This window comes from Rhinopithecus roxellana, chromosome 15 (assembly GCF_007565055.1).
Source record: "Rhinopithecus roxellana isolate Shanxi Qingling chromosome 15, ASM756505v1, whole genome shotgun sequence".
Taxonomy (NCBI): domain Eukaryota; kingdom Metazoa; phylum Chordata; class Mammalia; order Primates; family Cercopithecidae; genus Rhinopithecus; species Rhinopithecus roxellana.
The window spans coordinates 38,677,307-38,696,935 of record NC_044563.1 but is presented as its reverse complement, the minus strand read 5'-3'; the positions used below and the strand labels follow the sequence as shown (position 1 = coordinate 38,696,935).

Below are 19,629 nucleotides of genomic sequence, written 5' to 3'. Positions count from 1 at the left end.
TGTTAATGCAATATCCTTTCCTGTTTTACTACCCCACCTTCCCGAGAGAAACTGGGAATGGGGACAGGGCTTACTCTGCCTGCTTCCTGACAGGAGCTACACACGTCTGATCCTGCCCTGACATACCATAAATGGCATCAGTTGGTTTGATGAAGTAGGACCCTTCTCCCTTCATGCTTACTGTGGTACCAAATGATGGATGTCTGAGATGCAGAGCATATCGGCCTATGAGCCCACATCCCCCAAGCTGTCACCAAACACAGCACAAGTTAATTAAAGCTGCATTACTTCATGATAGCTAATTAGATAAACTTTCTCCCAGAAGCCAGCAGGAGTTGACACTGCCTTCTCTTAACTGGTACTCTGAAGCTGATGGAGCACTGTCTGCCACCAGAGAGAGGGTCTTTAAGGCTCTTAACAATAACAGGTGTATGTACTTCCTGAAAAGGGGATGACAGAAACATGTGATTTCTAAAAGCATGTTAACCCTTTGGCATCCATTTAAAGCTTACCAGCTTTTATTTAGATAAAGAATTTAGGGCTTTGGCTGGAAAGAGGGTTGCTATCCCCAGAAAAGTGCTTCCTGGACCCAGACATGGGTATATCTGAGACCAAGGGGGCGCATAACATTGTTCAGGGTTGGCATACAAAGGTTAAGTCTCTCTGACCATATATATTTCAGAAAGGGCTTAATTTTTTACAACAGTTCAGAGAGGAAAGAACTGCAATATGGGATATGGGTATTATTTCCTTTTGAGGAATCTGTTTTTCAAAAACTAAAAGTTTTTGCTAGGCATACACTGAAGTTTGCACACATGATCACATCTGTCCCCTGCTAGGGAGGATGTTCCATTTACACTGGCCTGCAGATTCTAATCTGCCTTCATACTTCCTTCAGCCACAAGAGAGTAGGCCCATGAGCAGAGCAAACAGACAACAGCAGCCAGAGCCCAAATGTTTATGGCTGAGCATTTCCAGGCTGGAACTCAGGGAGGAGTCCCCAGAGGATTTTTAAAACATCAAGAGGTACAAAAAACATCCTTGCCAAAAACTATCCCATTGATCCTAAAGAACCAATTTAAAACAGAAAGAAAGAAAAGGAACATAGAAAAGTCATTGCTGCTGGAATGAATGTAAATACTCATTATCATATATCTAATATTTATATTGATATTATTCATTTTAGAATGTACTTATAATATTTATATTTGGGTATTTTTTAACACATCCTCAAGCTACAGTTTTCACAGTGGGGACTGGATCTAACATAATGCATTAATTAATGACCGTGATTTAATTAGATGACATCCTATAGCTTATGACAGAAGGAAATAAGAAAAAGAGCTATGAGGCTCAGCTCCAGTTGCTGGTCTAAGTACTTCTGTGCTTTAATCTAAAACAGGAGATATGGGTAAGAAAGTGAGGAACCCTGTTGTCACAGGATCCTTGGGGTGTTGCTTCTCCAGCTGAAAGCCTCTGTGGTTGGTGGCACCTTTTGCTGAGTATTTCTCACACCCACTGGGCTTCTTCTGTCCACTCAGCCCAGCAGGTTTCACTTGGCTCACACTACTGGCCCAGATCCCACACTTGCCAAGGGTGAGCCAAGCGTGGAGTAGCGAGGGGTGTGTAGGCCACTGTGCACAGCCAGGCATGCTGGCACATGAGCAAGCACGGGGTTTGGCCACTGTGCACAGCAAGGCACGCCCACTGCTATGGCAGGGCAGGCAGCTGCAGGCGCTGGCCCACGTACCAGCTCTGTGTGAGGCCCCAGCTGGACCAGATGTACCACACATGGCTTCTGCTGCAGGCACTTGCATCCAGACATGCAGAATGCAGTGGTGCCCAGAAGCTTGGAGATGGCAAGAACCATAGAGCCTCAAAGAGAGTATCACAGCCGTGACTTGGGGATCCCCTAGGTCTGGGCTCCTTGAAGGACTGCAGCAATTCTCTCCTTCTTGTCATCTACAATGTGGAGAGCAGGGGAGGTGTTTTTCAGCCCTGTTTGTGTTACAGCTCTTTCAGTCCCACCATTCATCAGGTCCCGAGTTTTTGTCCCATGTCCAGTAAGAATGAGTTACACAGACAAGTGGAAGGTGAACAAGGTGGAGAGAAGCTTCAGTGAGTGACAGAACAGCTCTCAGGAGACCCGCGGTGGGTAGCTCCTTACAGCAGGCAGGTTGTCCCAAGGAGTATCCAGCTCTCAGCAGAGCTGAGACTGAGACTCAGCAGAGCTGAGACCCACAGTGGGTCGCTCCTCTCTACAGCTGCTAGTCTGGATATCTATTTGAGTCTGGCAGGATCCAGGGTTTTTATGGGCTCAGAAGAGAGGACGTGCATGCTGATTGGTCCATAGCCGGCCATGGGCAGACCCAGAAAAAGCACCATAAGTTCTCACTCCAGTCCGTGGACTACCTGGAACTGACAGCCCAGCCCCCAGGCTTCAGAGAGTCCCTGGCTTGAAGGTGGGGCATCACTGGGGACCTGCCCTTTTCTGCCTAGGAGCCTGTCTGCCTCCTGCCACCATCAATGTGTCATCCACAGTACCCAGGCTGTTCATGCTGAAGGGCACCTGCAGGCCTGTGCTGAGCCACCCTGAGCACCCCTGCAGCCTCCCTCCTGTGCTCATCTATGTGCAAAGTTCAGACGGGCCCAAGGCGGCAGGTGGGCTGCTGTGTTAGCACCACCCTGAATGCATGCATACCCAGCCAGGTTGCAACAGAACCCAGGTTTGGCCACAACTTTGCTTCAAAATTGAAGTGGGTGCTAGGAGCAGGGAGAGGCCAGGGAGCAGGAGCAGGCACTTCTGAGCTTGCAGGGGAAGGGGGTGGGGCTTCCTGGTCTTTCAAGAGTGCAGGGATGCCCAGGTCCAGAGCTGTGGCTGGGCAGCTGTGGCTGTGCCCAGGAGTGCGGGGCTCACACCTGCCAACTCAGTAGGGAAGGTGGGGCTCCCACCTGTTCCCGGCTCCCACCAGCCCCGTGGAGCATGCAACCCCAGCCACGCCTCCCCTGCTGCAGCTGGCATCTTCACAGTGGCCATTCCAGACAGGCTATCACTACCATCACTGTGCTAATTACCAGGGCAGGACTGATGTAAAAGAAAAGGCCAAAACATGTGAATAAAAGGTAGAAGTACCCAAATGCTAGATTTGTTCTGAAATACAGAGTTTAATTTTTATTGCATTCACTTATAGCTGTTTTTTAAAAATGTTACCATTATTCCTATAGGGATAAATATCTTTGCTATCATGCACCTGAAATTATCTGGCCCTTTTTTCCCCTTTCGGAACAGTGGCTTTTAAACTGGATTTTTGATGATTCAAGGTTTCTTTGCAATGCAGCCATTACATTAGAGCAGAACAGGCTATGAATGTAATATCTATAACTGTATCTCAGAAACACAGAAACTTATAAAGAGGTTGAGACTTAGAGTGGCTTAAATAGAAGGGAAAAGGCATGTCCACGGAATAGAAAGTAACAGATTTCTTAAATACATAAGCTACTGTTTCCATACATACTTGACAGGTAATGCCCAAGTAACCCAGAAGTTACATCTATTTGATGGGATGCATGTTGTGATTCATATATGCACATTGCTACCTCCACATGGCTGAGGTTAGTATTGGGCTCAATTTGCACTTTAAGCATAGACTACTAGTCAATATTTAGGAGCAAGCTAGACGTGTGCAGGCTATCAGAGACTGAGATGAAGTCACATGTGAAAACAGCAGAGTCAGCCGGTAGGGTTGTGAACTTATTATGAATAAACTTTAAGGCAGGCCTGAGGTTAAGCTGCTAGCTATTTGTTAGCTCATTCCTTTGTTACTCAAAGGATCTCATCCTTCATGCCTGAGTTAAAATATTCCCTTCCTTTGGGAAGACTTCTGACATTCTACCAGGAGACAGAATTTTTCCTCCTCTGGTCACTCCATTGTGCTCACATACCTGCCAAAGCAGTTATCTTATTATATTATCGTCAAGTGTTTTCATGTTGTTTCCTGAGGCGAGAGAAAGGAGGCATCATTTCCTTTCATCTTTGTGTTCCCAGGCCTAATACCTCTTTGGCCCCAAACAATTATTTGTTGAATAAATGCACCAAAAGTTATTTAAAAACTAATTTTCAAAAGCTTCTTGAAATAGGTCGTGAGATGGTCACACAGCTGTTTTAAGTTCCATGAATATTGATTAATACATGGCAGGACTACAGATTTGGTTGGGGAGGAAAATAGGGAGATATATTTCAGGGCACTTAAGTCTTATAGAACCATTTGTAGAATTCTTTCCAAATTTTTAGTTAAAAATGCCTTTATCTTCTAAGACTTTGTAAGCTGGATCAGTGCCAAGGGTGTTTTTTATGACTGAACTATAAACCAGTGGAAAATGGGATTTATGAATTCTGAGTTTGCTGGTGCTACTTATATTGCTCCTGTCAAGGATTACAGTTTTTTAAATGTTTATAAGTAGTTAGCATTAAATTCCTGCTTTCTTCTGCACAAAGAAATGACTGTACCTTGGGACAATATGCTTTTTTTTTTTTTTTTTTTTGAGACAGAGTCTTGTTCTGTTGCCCAGGCTAGTGTGCAGTGGCATAATCATAGCTCACTGTAACCTCAAATTTCTGGCCTTAAGTGATCCTCCAACCTTGGCCTCCTGAGGTGCTGGGATTACAGGCATGAACCACTGCACCTGGCCAGGACAATATGCTTAATGATGAGGAAAGACTTAGGATGAAAAGGAGCATGATCATGGGCCAGATCTGGCCGAGAAATGAGCTGCTGGTATACTGCACGTTCTCAGTTCACAGGGAAAGGGCGCTCCTTTAGGCTATGCCTAACCCATTTAGGAAACCACTGTTTGAGTTGTGGGTTATTTTTAATTTGTGTCTCCTTTTATATAATTATTTTACCGCTGAAACTCTTACCAGGTGGAAAATGGCCTAATTACATGTGAAATACTCAGGACCTTTGGAAAATGTGCTTCCTTCAGTGGGTTCATATTTGCACAGTTCTAAAATAACTCACTTGGGTCCTGAATTCTGCCTTAATCAGTTAATCTGCTTTCCAGGATTTCCCTTCTGAGGGATTAACCTTTCATCTTACAGTGCTGTGAACATTGAACAGGTAGAAAGGAAGTCTTCCCTTGCCAAGGATAATTCTGCTGTTATTTGATGGGGCACATCAATGTAGGGCACATTTACAGCTAATCAATAACATAGCATGTAGTAGAAGGGATTAGGAAACAATGTGAGTCGTGCTTCTACAATTTAAAATTAGTCATACTTTTCTTTAGAAATGTCTTTTTTTCCCTCTGAAATCAACCCCCAAGTTCTGAGGGCAGGAGGGAGGTGCAGAAGAAATCTAAACTCAAGGGATGCATTCAAATAGCCTCCAATCTGCAGAAACTCCACTCCAGTAAATACTACAAGCCCTTGCATTGTGATCTTTCTTCAGCTGAAGTTGGTCCAGGTGTAACAACATATTTTAGCCTAAAACGAAGAGCTCTGTTTACTCTTTGTACCTAATCTACATAAGTCTGGCAGTGAAATTTGGCAGATGTAGGGATGTTGGATGGACATCCACACCAGATGAAGCCCATTCAGGTGCCCCTACTTCTGAGTGGAGTCTTTGTGACTCAGCTCAGAGCCCATATATCCCAGCTCTTGAGCCATTTGTGTGTTCCCTTTGAACTTTTTCTATCTTCCCTGGAGTGCAGGGTGAATCCCTTTGTGTACTGATCATGCATATTCCACCTTTGTCACAGGAGGACTGTGCCCGGGGTCCAACGATCCTTGTGTGGAGAAGCCGTGTCCAGGAGACATGCAGTGTGTCGGTTATGAAGCCAGCAGGAGACCGTTCCTCTGCCAGTGTCCACCAGGAAAGCTCGGAGAGTGCTCAGGTGCAGAGCAGAGTGGAATGATGAGGATCTAATTTCATATTCGTGAAACACTTGCCCTTGAGTAAATTACACCATCCAAGTCCTCCCAGAAAATGTTTCTTTAGGCATGCAGCATTTTCCTTTAGAATGAACCATAGCTAACATCCACACTCACATTTACTTAGGATTTATCACAGCTGCAGCTTGTGCTAAGGGAACATGTAAAGACTGTGGGCTTCTTACATAATGGAGAAGACTACAACATGTGTTTTTTATTACAGTCTCATGTCTGTTAAGGGTGTGAAATTATGGAAAATAAAAGGCTGTTGGTTGGGCAGAGGAATCTGAGTATCTGTGGCATGGCCTTTGATGCTCAGGGTGCTGCACAAATCCACAGCCGCAAAACCAGGACCCACAGAAGGCAGAGCCAATCCTGTTGACCTTCCTTAGAGTCAACCCCATCTGGTGAACCAAGTAAGGAGACTCCCTACTGGAAATTTCTAACTAACTTCACGTTCCAGCAGGAGAGGTGCTCACCTCTGCATCTTAAGGAAAGAAAAAGAAAAATCAGTATTTAAGTTATTTTAATCTAAATTATCCTGTTTCTGATCTTCATTCAATTTCTGTACTTCATTTGATTCATATATTCTCTGCCACTTCTTTACTCAAAAAAGAATATTCTTCATTTTGAGTACCAATAGAATCCTCTTCAGGTATATTTAAAATACAGGCACATTGATAACAATTTTGGAATCCAATAAATAGTTGGAATAAAAACATAACTATGCCTACTATGGGCAAGGAACTTTGCAAGAATTGAGTTCTAGAAATTCAGGCTTTACACAGAGAAGCACTGTTCCTAAAAGTAGAAACCAAAGCTGCTTCTTAGCTGATTTCAAGAATGGAGCTGCAATTAAGTAAAGGGACCACCTGGATGCTTACCTAAGTCATGTAAGGCTTAGAATTAGAAGAAAATTATGCTGTCCCCATGCACATAGCAGGTGGATGTGCAGGGGGATCACAAAGCCAAATCTTCTAAGTTTTGGAGTCACTTCCTGCTGACTTTTCTCCTTTCTATCTAGAAAACTTCTGATTATCTATATTTATTGTCCATTTGGTATATTTCCACACATTCCACCTTACACCCCAGCAAGGTAGCTTTTCAGCCATTACTTTTCTTGTTAAAACATAAAGTTGAAAGCAATTTTTGTAAAAAGAGTAATCTCAGAATTGAGCAATTGAGTTGGACAAAATTCAAGGGGAGTCTCAAAAGTAATGGTCAGAAAGTGAAAGTGTGACTACATGAATTTCCTTTATATCAGTTACCTTTTTGCAAAATTAGTGCAAATGACATAAATTAGCTATTAGGCATTAGAATACTTGGGGAACATGGATATCATTTGGAAATGGTTTTGTTTTCTTTGTTTCATGGAGTTGAAAGTTCTTGAATGCCTAAGTGATTGGGGGTTAGGGGTATCTTTTAATAATGCTCATTTTAGAAAGTAGGAGTTGGAAATTTTGTAACATTAAGAAAATCCAAGTTGTGGAATTTACCAAGTGGCTCTTGGCATGAGGCAAGTAAGATGATTTGGTGTCTGACTGGTTAATATGTTTTTCACTTTGAAATTAGAGTGTGATGTGAAATGGAAAACCAGTTTTTAATGAACAATAATTTCTCCTCAACACCTTCATTAACTTCTCATGCATGGTCTTTAATCAACTTGGTTGTTGGTTGTTGGGTGATTTCATGTGTCTCTGCTCCTTTCTGGATGTTAAAAATATATATGCCTTCTCATAACGGTCTTTTCAGGGCACACTTCTCTCAGCTTTGCTGGAAACAGTTACATCAAATATCGGCTTTCTGAAAATAGCAAAGAAGAGGATTTTAAACTAGCTCTGCGTCTTCGAACCCTGCAAAGCAATGGGATTATAATGTACACCAGAGCAAATCCCTGCATAATTCTGAAGGTAATTAAAATGGGTTATCTTTTTCTGCAGTCAGTTCTCATGTTAGTGTTTTGGCTCTTGGATTGGAGAACGGCTGAAATCATTTTGTCTTTTAAGTTCAGAAGACCAGAAGCAGACTTCTGGGCAAAGGGGAGCAGCAGCAGAACTGGGAAGGGAGCCAACATCCCATTTCCTTTTGAACATTCAGCTTCAAAATTGGCTCTTGGTACATGGGGCATGTCTCTTGAGAGTGGGTTCAAGGGCTGGCCTCCTTTGAGCTGTAATCGCTCAACAGTTCATTAGAATGTGTCTCCTAATCAATTCCACAACGGGGGTGGTCCTTTAAAAGGGTTGGCAGTATCCTTTTCTAACACATGGGTCTATCCCCACTGACTTTTGAAGGCGATTTCTGTTCTTGCTCAGGGAGGAAATTGGAGACAGGGGGTATAAGAGATTTCCCGTATCCTATCATGACCCAAGTAGCCCAATTTTTCAGTCATTTCCTAGCCTCAAAAACTCTCCTAAAGCAGCCAGATTTATTTTAAAGCAAGTCTGACATCTATATTCAGGTCAAGGATTCTGGTGCCTTCGTGAAAACAATAATAATAATGGTAATGGGCCAGGTGCAGTGGCTCACGCCTGTAATGCCAACACTTTGGGAAGCAGAGGCGGGTGCATCACATGAGGTCAGAAGTTCGAGACACGCCTGGCCAACATGGTGAAACCCTGTCTCTACTAAAAATACAAACTAGGCATGGTGGTGGGCACCTATAATCCAGCTTCTTGGGAGGCTGAGGCCACTACACAGTAATCTGGGTGACAGAGTGAGACTCCATCTCAAAACAAACCCCCCCCCAAAAAAAATAAGCAAACAAGATAATAATAATAACAGCTTTTTGTGCATCATTTATTTTTATTATACAGCTAATATGATAAGCTTGTTATATGTTATCCCCATTTGATCAAGAAGAGGACAGTGGTTCGGAGAGGTTATTTTCTCAAAGTTGCATATCTAATAAGTGAGGAGGCCTGGACCCCACACTCTAGTCTCTCTCACTCCATGCTGTTCATCTCCATACTATTCCTTACTCTCCATCTTGCTATTACAGCTCATTTTTTAAAAAATCACATTCTGGGCATCTGTAGACCAGATTCAGCCTTCTAGGATGGAAGAAAGATGGCAGGAAAAGGAAGAAGATGTGTTTCATCTCATGCTATTCTCACCAGGTTGCTATGTCAGCCTATCGTAAATGCTCTTCAAAAACATTCAGAGTCCATCCAGTGGAAAATGCCCTTTCACATGGAAATGGCAAGAAATTGTTTTCTTCCCAAGGTTTGGGCTTGAAGGGTACATGGTGGACCTTTCCAGCTTCTGCCCTTTGATTGTTTGATATGTCAGATTCAAGTTGATTAGGTGGCCCAAGCTTTAGTCCTAAAGACAGATGAGGAAGGAGAGAAATAGGGAACATTAAATGCCAGTGCGTTTCTCTTAATGATCACATAGGGCTTTACTTACCCACATCTGATATTGCCAGATATTATTTGATAGCCATAGTTGAGTGAGCGGGGAGTCGAAGTTTAAAAGTTGGTTACTTTTGTAAGCAGTCTCCCACTATCCTTATTCATTCAACTCAGAATTCTAATTTAAGATCTGGAAAGGAAAGCAATGTTTTTAAAAGAAAATAAGAAAAGTACTTTGGATGCACAGTTTTAGAGAATGATGCATTCAAATTAGATATTCATGGTGAAAGAAGAAAAACTCAAAAACCTAAGTCCTGCCTTTATTTTCTCGTGGCCCCGGAAGCAGCGCGCCTTGGGTCAGTAGATCATTTTCTAAATAGCCCTGAGAGTTGAAGTTTTGTATAATTGCTGGGAAAGTGTTCTGAGCATTCAGAGCTACCAGCTCTTACGGCTCTGCTTGGGCCTCACTGACCTTTCTCTCTCCTCCTTCATGCTCTAACAGGGCTGGTGGTTGAAAATAGTTTCTATTAGTAAATCTCTTATAGAGCATTAAATCTGAGAGAGAACAAAAATATTGAACCTGAATGGCTTGATCCTAAAATGGAGCTTGTAATTTGACACTTCACTGGCAAAAGTCTAAAATGTGCAGATCCCTGAGGATAGGAAAGAAGAATAATTAAGCCTTTTAGGCAGCTCCAGCTCTTAAGGTATATTGCATTTCATGAAACAAGCATGTTTCTGAAAGTTGTGTAAATTGAATCTCGGTAAATGGAATTCTAATAAACTAGAGATGGATGCTATTTGAAGGAACCCTTCCATTAATCCCTTTGTGATGTGAATAATCACTCCCAATCTGTCTGTTCTATAAGTTTGCTTTTCATATGTTGGGTTTGCCCAAAGCAGGACACAGCTGTACTAAACTATTGCAGTTATTCTCCTACAGTCGCCAGGAATATCCACTAAGGGGATTTGAATCTGTTTGCTTAACATTTTCAGCCTCATGCAAGGTTTAATTTCCTTGGCTTTAGGTACAGTATGTGCCTTGCACTTTGGTTCAACAACTAAGCTGAAATGCTTTGTTTAAATTGCACCTCTTGGTTGTTTATATTTTTCCGGTCAGAGCACATTCTCTAAAAAGTACTTAAAGTACTCAGTGGGGTGAAGGGCGCCCCTTACAGACAATTAAAGAATTGCACAGAGACCTTGAGAAGTGAAAATACTCACAGACAAAGAATATCACTGTCTCTCAGCAACAATAAAACACACTCATTTTTCTGTTTACCATTGATACCCTATCTTCTTCTAAAGGAAATTCAAGGCTTACCATAAGCATCCAAATGCAATAAAATGAAAGTACTATTAAGATGAAAATACAAGGTTAAGAGCCAACCAATGAAGTCGGGTAGAGTAGAATATCATTATGAGAAAATCTAGACCAAGGAGAACTTCTTCAGTAGAGCCCAAACCATAACTGAGTTTCCTGGCAGCCAAAGCAACAATGAAAATAGATAGGTTCTGTGATTCTCCTCACACCTATGAAAGAAACATGGCATTCTTTCTCAAAGGGAGATCTGGAAAAGATTTTTTAAGAAGAAGAAGAAGAAGAAGAAAGAAACATGTCAAATCACCGGAAGAGATGTAAGGAGAAATCAGTAGGAGAACACTTTATCTCTGTGTCAGTCTTTCATCTCTAATATTATGGCAAAAGCACAAGGAGAATATGATTGTTAATCTAGAACTATCACATGTTTTTTTGGGGGGGGCAAGTTATAAATGATTCATTGCTACATTCTGATGATTCTGAGACATGGCTAGCTTCAAACCCCTAAACTGAAGAGAAGATAGGGAAAGCTCATTTGGTTTGTAAAACAGCCCACTTGGCATGGCCAGATCTTTCCTATTATATAGATCAAAAGAGTAACAAGGAAACTCCTTACAAGATTTGAGAGTTTCAATGATCCATTTAAGAATGTCACCAAAAAGTAAGTTAACCTTAATAATTACATTTTGTAGTAATAATAAAATACCTAAGAGTTTATAAAGTACTTTCACATACATGTAATTTCAATTCTCATTCCCCTTGCATGTGGGTATGAGTGTCTACTTTTTTTGCCTGTGAGGAAAATTCAATGACTTGCTCAAAGTGACAGCCAGTCAATATCACTTTGGGTCTGGGCCTATGACAGAGGAGAGCTGGTTGGGAGTTAGATACCTTTTGATAAACTCCTATAGTTTATCGAAAGAAGAAATTCAGAGGGCTGGGATGATTATGCATTCATTTACTCATTTAAAACACTTAATGTATACCAAATGGCTATTAATGGCAGCCTTAAAAATGGGTTTTTGTATTTTTTTGTTTGTGGGGTTTTCTGTTTTTTGATATATGATCTCACAATGTTGCCCAGGCTGGTCTCAAACTGATCACTTGATCCTCCTGCCTCAGCCTCCCAAGTAGCTAGGACTACAGGCACTTGCTATTGTGCCCAACTCAGGGAAAAAAAAAAAAAAAAAAAGTTTTTAAAACATCCCTTTTTCAAAGAATATTGAATAATCCTCTTACAAGTTCCATGATTATTATGCATTTGCTATAACCACACACCAAGGATCTGAAGCAGTAAGACTTCATGCCATAATTTACACTTTTTACTCAAAATCCTACTTTCCTGCAAAAGTGGGACTTCTTAGAACTCTGATGTCTTGTCGTCCAAGCCCCAAGATACTAAAAATCCAGGGGAAAGCACATCACTGATTTCAAATGATCCTTAGAATCTAAATATTTTATAACATTAGGGCAACACTCTCTCAATTAAGTATTTCATTGAACAAATTACCTAGCTACACCCCAACCCTAGCAAATCATTTCAGTATCATTGCTACAGACTTTTCTTACACTTTCATGCACACCTCAATTTCTATTAAAATAGCTTCCCCTCTGATTTGAGAAAGCATCATTCTCTTAAAGAAGACCCTTAAAACTAGGTGAACCCTACTCTGAAGACAGAGAAGAATTAAATATGATCAGAATATGTTTTCTGGTATGAGAGAACATAGACATGAAAAGACAAAGTGTTCTTTTCACTCCCTGGAATAATATACCTGTGCAATAGCAAAAGATTATTAACTTTTCACAAGATAACTTTTGGCATCAGTGTTCTAGTTTGTCATATAAACAAAGCTGGTAATTTCAACCTCCTAGAATTTTGACAATCCAAATGATTTTTGTTTGTAAGAGGCTGAGAATTGTGTAGGCATCTGGCTTTCTTCATTCAGCAATGTTGCTGCTGTTATTTTTGCAACAAAAATAAAAATAAAAAGGAAGCTTAACCGTGCTGTGTTAGTATGGGATAATTTTATGTTCCTCAGTTATAGAACTCTGATATATTTGAGTACATCGGAGTCTTGTCATTTCTCCCTGGTGAATATGTAACTTGGTGATTATTCAAAGAGGTAGGAGGTTGGGGTGAGAGAGGAGAATGAACCAAGTAATATGTTAATTGAACATCTTTTGACAAAAACTTAGATAAATTGCACTCTCACCACTAATTTTTCATAATAGACTGAGGACACCAGTTTGTAGCCACAGAGTTAGCAGGTGGACTGTGCCAGAAGATACTCCCCAAAGTCACATTTGGTGATTTATTACTTACATTAAAATACAAATATGGAAATTATCCAGGAGTTGCCATGGAGCAAGTATTCTGGTGTGATTTACAATATCTATTCATTCAATTTTGTGGAACCGAAAAAAAATGACAAAGATGATAGCATAAGATTACACGTGAGGCCAGGCACAGTGGCCCACATCTGTAATCCCAGCACTTTTGAGAGGCCATGGCGGGCAGATCACAAGGTCAGGAGATCAAGACCATTGTGGCCAACCTGGTAAAATCCTGTCTCTACTAAAAATACAAAAAATTAGCTGGGCGTGGTGGTGCTTATCTGTAATCCCAGCTACTCGGGAGGCTGAGGCAGGAGAATCACTTGAACCAGGGAGTTGGATGCTGCAGTGAGCCGAGATCATACCACTGCACTCCAGCCTGGTGACAGAGTGAGACTCTGTCAAAAAAAAAAAAAAAAATTACACCTGAAAGCTCTCTGAAAAGATCACAAATAGTTGTCTTTTTACATTTGCATGACAGAGCAGAGTATGTATGTTCTAACTGTGTATGATATGGCTAACCATTCTGCAGTGGACACAGTAGCCTTGGAAAATAAGCCACAGCAGTTCTCTCTCTGCTCTCCAGAGCCAAACCCAGAGGGGCCAGACCATTCTCTCCAGGAGACGTGAGTGGTACATGACAAAGCCTGAATTTTATTCAGCATTCCAAAATTCCCACAGCTCTGTCTGCTTCACAAAGCCCCCTGCCTTCTAGATACACATGTTTATGTGGCATGACCTATGAAATTTTATGCAGGATAAAGAACATGGAGCTACAAAGGCAGAAATGAGAGTCCCTAAGAATTCAGTTGTCTGTACTGAAGCATAGAGAAATATGCCACATGTGAGAATGAGAGGTGCTATGATAATCCCAAATACGTCTATTATGAGTTAAACATGTTTCACAAAGACTGCTTCAATCTATTTCTGTGAATTCATTTTCTCTGTATCTCCTTGGCTGTTTGTAACCTGGAAGCTCTGGGTTGTCCTGTCATTTCCTTTTCTTTCCTTTTTCTTTTCTTTTCCCAACAAGTGTCTGTTCTCTGCACAGAACTGTGAATGCCAACAGACTAGTGTTCCCGGCATGACTCAGACACTGGCCTCCACAGGGTCCTCTTGCTGGTCATAGACATAGGCCAGAAAAGAAACTTTTGTTTCACAATTTCTGGCTGCGAATCCCTTCATGAGCAAATGTACACTTCGCTAGACAGGGGTGCAGCCCTCATTCCCCAGATCCCAAAGCCACCTTGCACTTCTGAGAAATGTAGAACAGGGTGGACGACACAGGGGATTCAAAGGCCTGTTTTCTTTGCAGCAGTTGAACCTGGGACTCCATGGAGGGCCAGTCCCTGCTCTGCAGCTCTCTGCCAGCAAGGATCCTCATAGCACATGCTTTCTTCCTGTGTGTGATGTCTCCTGGGATTAGCCTCCTGGAGGCAGTGATGCCCTTGCTCCACCAATGCACTCCAGCAGCAGACTGGTCTCTGTTGTTGCACCCCAAACAAGGGCTGGGAGCATTCACAAAGTGTGGGCCATTAAACAAAAGATCCTTCTGGAGGGCCAGGTGTCACAAGCGATCGAGATATTTTAAGCAAATAGCCAAGCCCTGAGCACCTTGGAAGATAACCTTCACCTAAACCATGAGCATCATCCTAACAGATTATTTTAAGAATATGCTAGTGTTTAATATAGAGCAGCTTTTAAATCTTAAATGTATACAAAGCCGGGAACTAGGAAATTTTTCATTTCTACCAGGCCTCTTTCTTTCCCCTGTGGAGCACTCCTATAAATGTATTCAAGGAACATATATGTATTTGTGTGATTATTTGATTAATGGCCATCTACCCTACTAGACTGCAGCCACATGAGAGCAGAGATGATAACTCTATTTGCTCAGATGGTCTCCTTGGCACTTAGTACACTGCTTAGCATATAGTAGATGTTCAATAAATGCTAATGAGTTCACCGAAATCATTCCTGTGGTGGTAATGACTAAAAAGGGTGCAAAGAATAAACAGACCCCTAAACCAGATATTCCTGGGAATTTTAAAGGGTAAAGACCCAAGGAGTAGAAACATTCTTAAATATAATTGTGGATATATGAAGGTGTGCCCATATTACTAATCACAATATGTGAAATATAAGGCATGCATTTTCATGGCAGGTAAGGGGGAGGCAGAGTGGTTAAAAATCAAACCACAACAGATTTATGAGTAGGGCAAAAGTCATGTCCCCATTCCAGCCTTCTTGTGAAGCCCCCGGGCCGGCCAGGAGCAGGGTGTAGGGAACATACGCCCAGTTGAATATTGAAAAGTGCTGCACTGTTCCTTCCCCACGCAGATTGTGGATGGCAAGCTGTGGTTCCAGCTGGACTGCGGCAGCGGCCCAGGAATCTTGGGCATCTCGGGCCGTGCTGTCAACGACGGGAGCTGGCACTCGGTCTTCCTGGAGCTCAACCGCAATTTCACGAGCCTGTCCCTGGATGACAGCTACGTGGAGCGGCGCCGGGCGCCCCTCTACTTCCAGACGTTGAGCACCGAGAGTAGCATCTACTTCGGCGCCCTGGTGCAAGCGGATAACATCCGCAGCCTGACTGACACGCGAGTCACACAGGTGCTCAGCGGCTTCCAGGGCTGCCTGGACTCAGTGATACTGAATAACAACGAGCTGCCACTGCAGAACAAGCGCAGCAGCTTCGCGGAAGTGGTGGGCCTGACGGAGCTGAAGCTGGGCTGCGTGCTGTATCCCGACGCGTGCGAACGCAGCCCATGTCAGCACGGGGGCAGCTGCACTGGCCTGCCCTCCGGGGGTGAGTGTGGCTACACAGTGGGCACTGGCCTGGGGGTTTAAGGGGAGAGGGAATGAACTGCAGGGGGATCCCTGCCCTCCCAACGCAAGGGCTCTACTAGAGAGGAATATTCATTCACACCCAAGATGCTCTCCAACCTTCTCAATCTGCTTTAGGGAAGCCTCAGCTCTTGACAGTTACAGGAGTGTCCAGTTTTGCCAATCGTTTGCAGCTCCCCATAGGTGCAGTGCAGTGGCACAGGGCCCCAGAGAGGCCATCAACTCCGCCCACTCCCCTGTCCTACCCCTGGCCTTTCAAGCCAGAGGAGGTTGGGCGAATAGGACCCCCTTTTAAATATGCCCTCATGAGCCACCCGCATGTCACTGCAGAATGCTAGTAGCACTCTGAGTTATGACACCCACGCACATGAAATTGCTGACCAGATGTAGACATGCAACCATACTAGAAGCTAAGACATACAACCTTACTAGAAGCTAAAGCTTACTAGAAGCTGTCCCCCAGGAATAGGAGATCTTGGAACATACTTTCGCAATGTGTGTATTAAAAATAAGTCTAGTTACAGCTTTATAAAGGAGTAGAAAGTCAAGAATAAGGAGAAGGAAATTTACATAAAATCTCAGGACAGATAAGCAGGCAATGAAGGCATGATGCTTTACTCTAATATTTTTTTTCTCACAAAGTACATCATGAAGAAGAAAGAGGAGAGTAGGCATAAAAAAGAAAACAAGAAAAGGATTTATAGAGAGTTTCTTTTGTTTGAGGGAAAAGCCAAGATTATTTAAGTCCCAGGAGTCTAGAGATAAAAGAATCCCTGACTTTACCAAGATGCAGTGTCTGTGTTAATGTAAACTAGGTCAGACATGCTCCCGGTTGAAGGCTTGACACCTCCCAACAGCCCAAACACTGATTCCACTTCAGCCGCTTTGCAGAGTCGCTCAGCAGTCGTGTGATTAGCAAATTTAAACCTTCCTCACAAATCACTTAGAGATTCTGCTGTGCACATTACCATCTAACATTCGTGAAACCCAACTCCAAATTTAGAGTCCATTTTATTATTAGAATGTTATAAACTGTCCATGAAATGATGCACTGTTGAAATACAGACCCCAAAGTTGTTTAGACTTGCATATGTTACTACCACAATGAGGGCCAGGTACCCTGGGGGGAAATTTCTATCGTCTCGATTTAAGAAATCTATTTGCTGTTTTTACTGTCTCAGCAGTATATGTAAATAAAGGGTTGTTATGGTGCCATAATTCCCAAATGATGGGCAGTAACTATACTTCAGTGGTTCTATAAACCAGCCCATTATGACAAGTCATGGCCAGTTTTTCACCAGGCGAAACAATTCTGCTAGTGTGAGCCATCTACGATGTATAAAAGGAGCATATAATTAAATTGAGTTGAAATAGAACACCACTCCATGTCAAATGCTGGGTACATAGCCACAAATTGTAACATACTTTTAACGATGGCAGGACGTTGTTTTTGCTGGCAGGGCTATGGGCTTCCACAATGGATTATCTTTAAAATAATAATAATAATCACTGTATGAGGGAAAGAGACTAGGGAATCTTGCTTTGCAGTGTGCATTTCACTTTTCAAAAAAATTTCATGAAATCCTTTAGCTAAGTATTCAGTGGAAGTATGTTAATTAAATGACTCTGACCCACATGGGGAATAGCAATTTTCTCTATTTTTAAATCGCTTCATTTAACCATATTTCAGCACTGATGACCCGCTTGCCATATACTTTTCATATAACCTAGAGAACTTGTCTTGCCCTCCCTAGGGCCCCAGCCTTGCCTATAGAGCACACTCGCCCATCTACCTCTTTGTCTTCCTGTTCCCTTCTTCCTTCTGTGATTGGGCATTGGATCAGGATTCTACAACAGGTATTCTTCCAAGGTGAAATAGCCTCTTGTCAGTTCAATTTTCTCTTTTGTCTCTGGGGGCTTATGTTTTCCTAAAATGAAGATGGTATCTTTTCTCACCTTTGTCTATACAGTTCTCTTCTCGCAGGCCTATTAGCTCTGTTCTGTTGCGGGAGCCCTGCAGGAGCATCCCACACCAAGCCTATTCCCAAGCCTGGCCAATGGATTCTTATCTCAGTAGACACCCAGACAGTCCCAGGCGGGGGAATTTGGGAGTCTCATGACAGCAGGACTGGGCCCAAGGCTAGCAAACTCCTTGCCACTCACCAGGAGACCCAAGAAATCCAGGACTTCTATTGCTTTCCTAGGGAGCCAAGGGCACGAGATTCCTCTTCTGATGTGTGAGGAGGTATCTACCTCTTCCTGGCTATAAGGGATGAAACCTTGGCTTCTAAGAAAAGTGGAAAGAGAACCCATTTTCTTGCCCCTATTATCTGTATCAATATTATATCAATAGAGGAATTTTTGCTATATCCTGTATCCTATCTGCAAATTCCTTAAATTGGTGCCAAATAAGGGAGAGAAAAAAGGCAAGAAAAGAAAGAATCAAAATTTGGACTTTACTTCATGTCTATGAAACTATGTAGCTAATTATAAGGTTACTTAAAAGAAAAATCCTCTGAGCTGTGAGTGATAGTTTAAAAAGAACAATAAGACCAAGTCTTTAATGAAAGAATATTTATGCCTTCAAGAATTCCCTCTGGCTGCCAGGGAAGTCTAATCACAGGAAGAGACAGTGTTGTTCCCTCAGATCAAAGACTAGGCTGCGTGAAGTGTTCAAAGGGGAAATTTGGGCTAGAGATAGTAGAGGCAGGGAGCTTGAAATGAGACTCCTTGCACATGAGACTAATAACAAAACTTAATTGTTTGAACATTTTCTGTGGTTTGGACCCTGTGCTATGTGTTGCTCTAAAATTTTAGGACACATATTTTAGCATAAGCATCCCCTTGACCACTGAAGAATCCTGGAGTATTGGTCATTGGTTCTCCTGGCGGCAGGCTCCATTCTCAAACTGAGGCTATCCTAGTACATTCAGAATTGTTAAAGCGGGCAACATACAACAAGAAGCATTTTTCTTTCAGGGATGCAGGATTCTGCCCCAACCACCTCTAAGCCCAATCAAACCCTTGGCGTGAAAGTCAGGGAGGCCACAACTACTAGCTTGGAATGACACAGTCAGCAGGTTTGATCAGCATTATAACTCTTGCTGTCCCAGAAGCAGGCCATAGGAACCTCAGGGGAGTCAGATTCCAGAACACTGACTTGTAATGAGAGTATAAATATGACTCTATAAAGCAACCACAGAGAGAAGGCTCTCTCTCGGTAAAGCCTTAAAATTATATGTATTTCATAAACATTAACTGGAAATAGCAACCACTGTGGAGAAGCCATGACTAGGTCCCATTGTGATCCCTGCATTTCCAGATGCAGTGGGCAGGGATCAGCCCAATGTCTGAATAATAATATATCAACACCCACAGTTTGAATAAGGAGTACTCAGTCCTCCATGCCTTATCATGCTTAGCTCAAGCCCATTAATGGAAAACACATTTGAAGCCAGGCAGTCACCATGCCATAAATAGTCATTCAGGCAGCATGGCATGAAACCAGAAGCCTAACTCCTGAAATGGAAACTTGGGGAAATTCTTAATGGTAAGAGCTACCGCTTGTTAGACTCTTACTATGTGCTTAGTACTGTGATAAGTGCTTACCTTGAAAGTGCTTATGCCATGGGACATTTAATTCTCACCACAGTACTCTGAGGTCAGTACTATTCTCTCCCACCTACTCACCCTCATTTTACAGATAAAGAAATAGGCCAGAGAGGCTGTCAGTAGCCTGGCATCACATAGCTAGTAAAGTGGTGAAAGCACACTGGCTGGGTGCAGTGGCTCACACCTGTAATCCCAGAGATTTGGGAGGCCAGGAGTTCAAGATTATAGTGAGC

At 42.5% G+C, this 19,629-nt stretch overlaps 1 protein-coding gene across 2 annotated transcripts in view; it reads left to right on the top strand.

Moving 5' to 3' along the window:
- FAT3 (FAT atypical cadherin 3) overlaps positions 1–19,629 on the top strand; it is a 721,964-nt gene that overhangs the window by 676,996 nt on the left and 25,339 nt on the right. For both annotated transcript variants that reach the window (XM_030918946.1, XM_030918947.1), the window contains 3 exons: positions 5,758–5,892; positions 7,682–7,839; positions 15,278–15,746. In XM_030918946.1, coding sequence (XP_030774806.1) covers positions 5,758–5,892; positions 7,682–7,839; positions 15,278–15,746 — 762 coding nt within the window. The remainder of the gene's footprint in view (positions 1–5,757; positions 5,893–7,681; positions 7,840–15,277; positions 15,747–19,629) is intronic.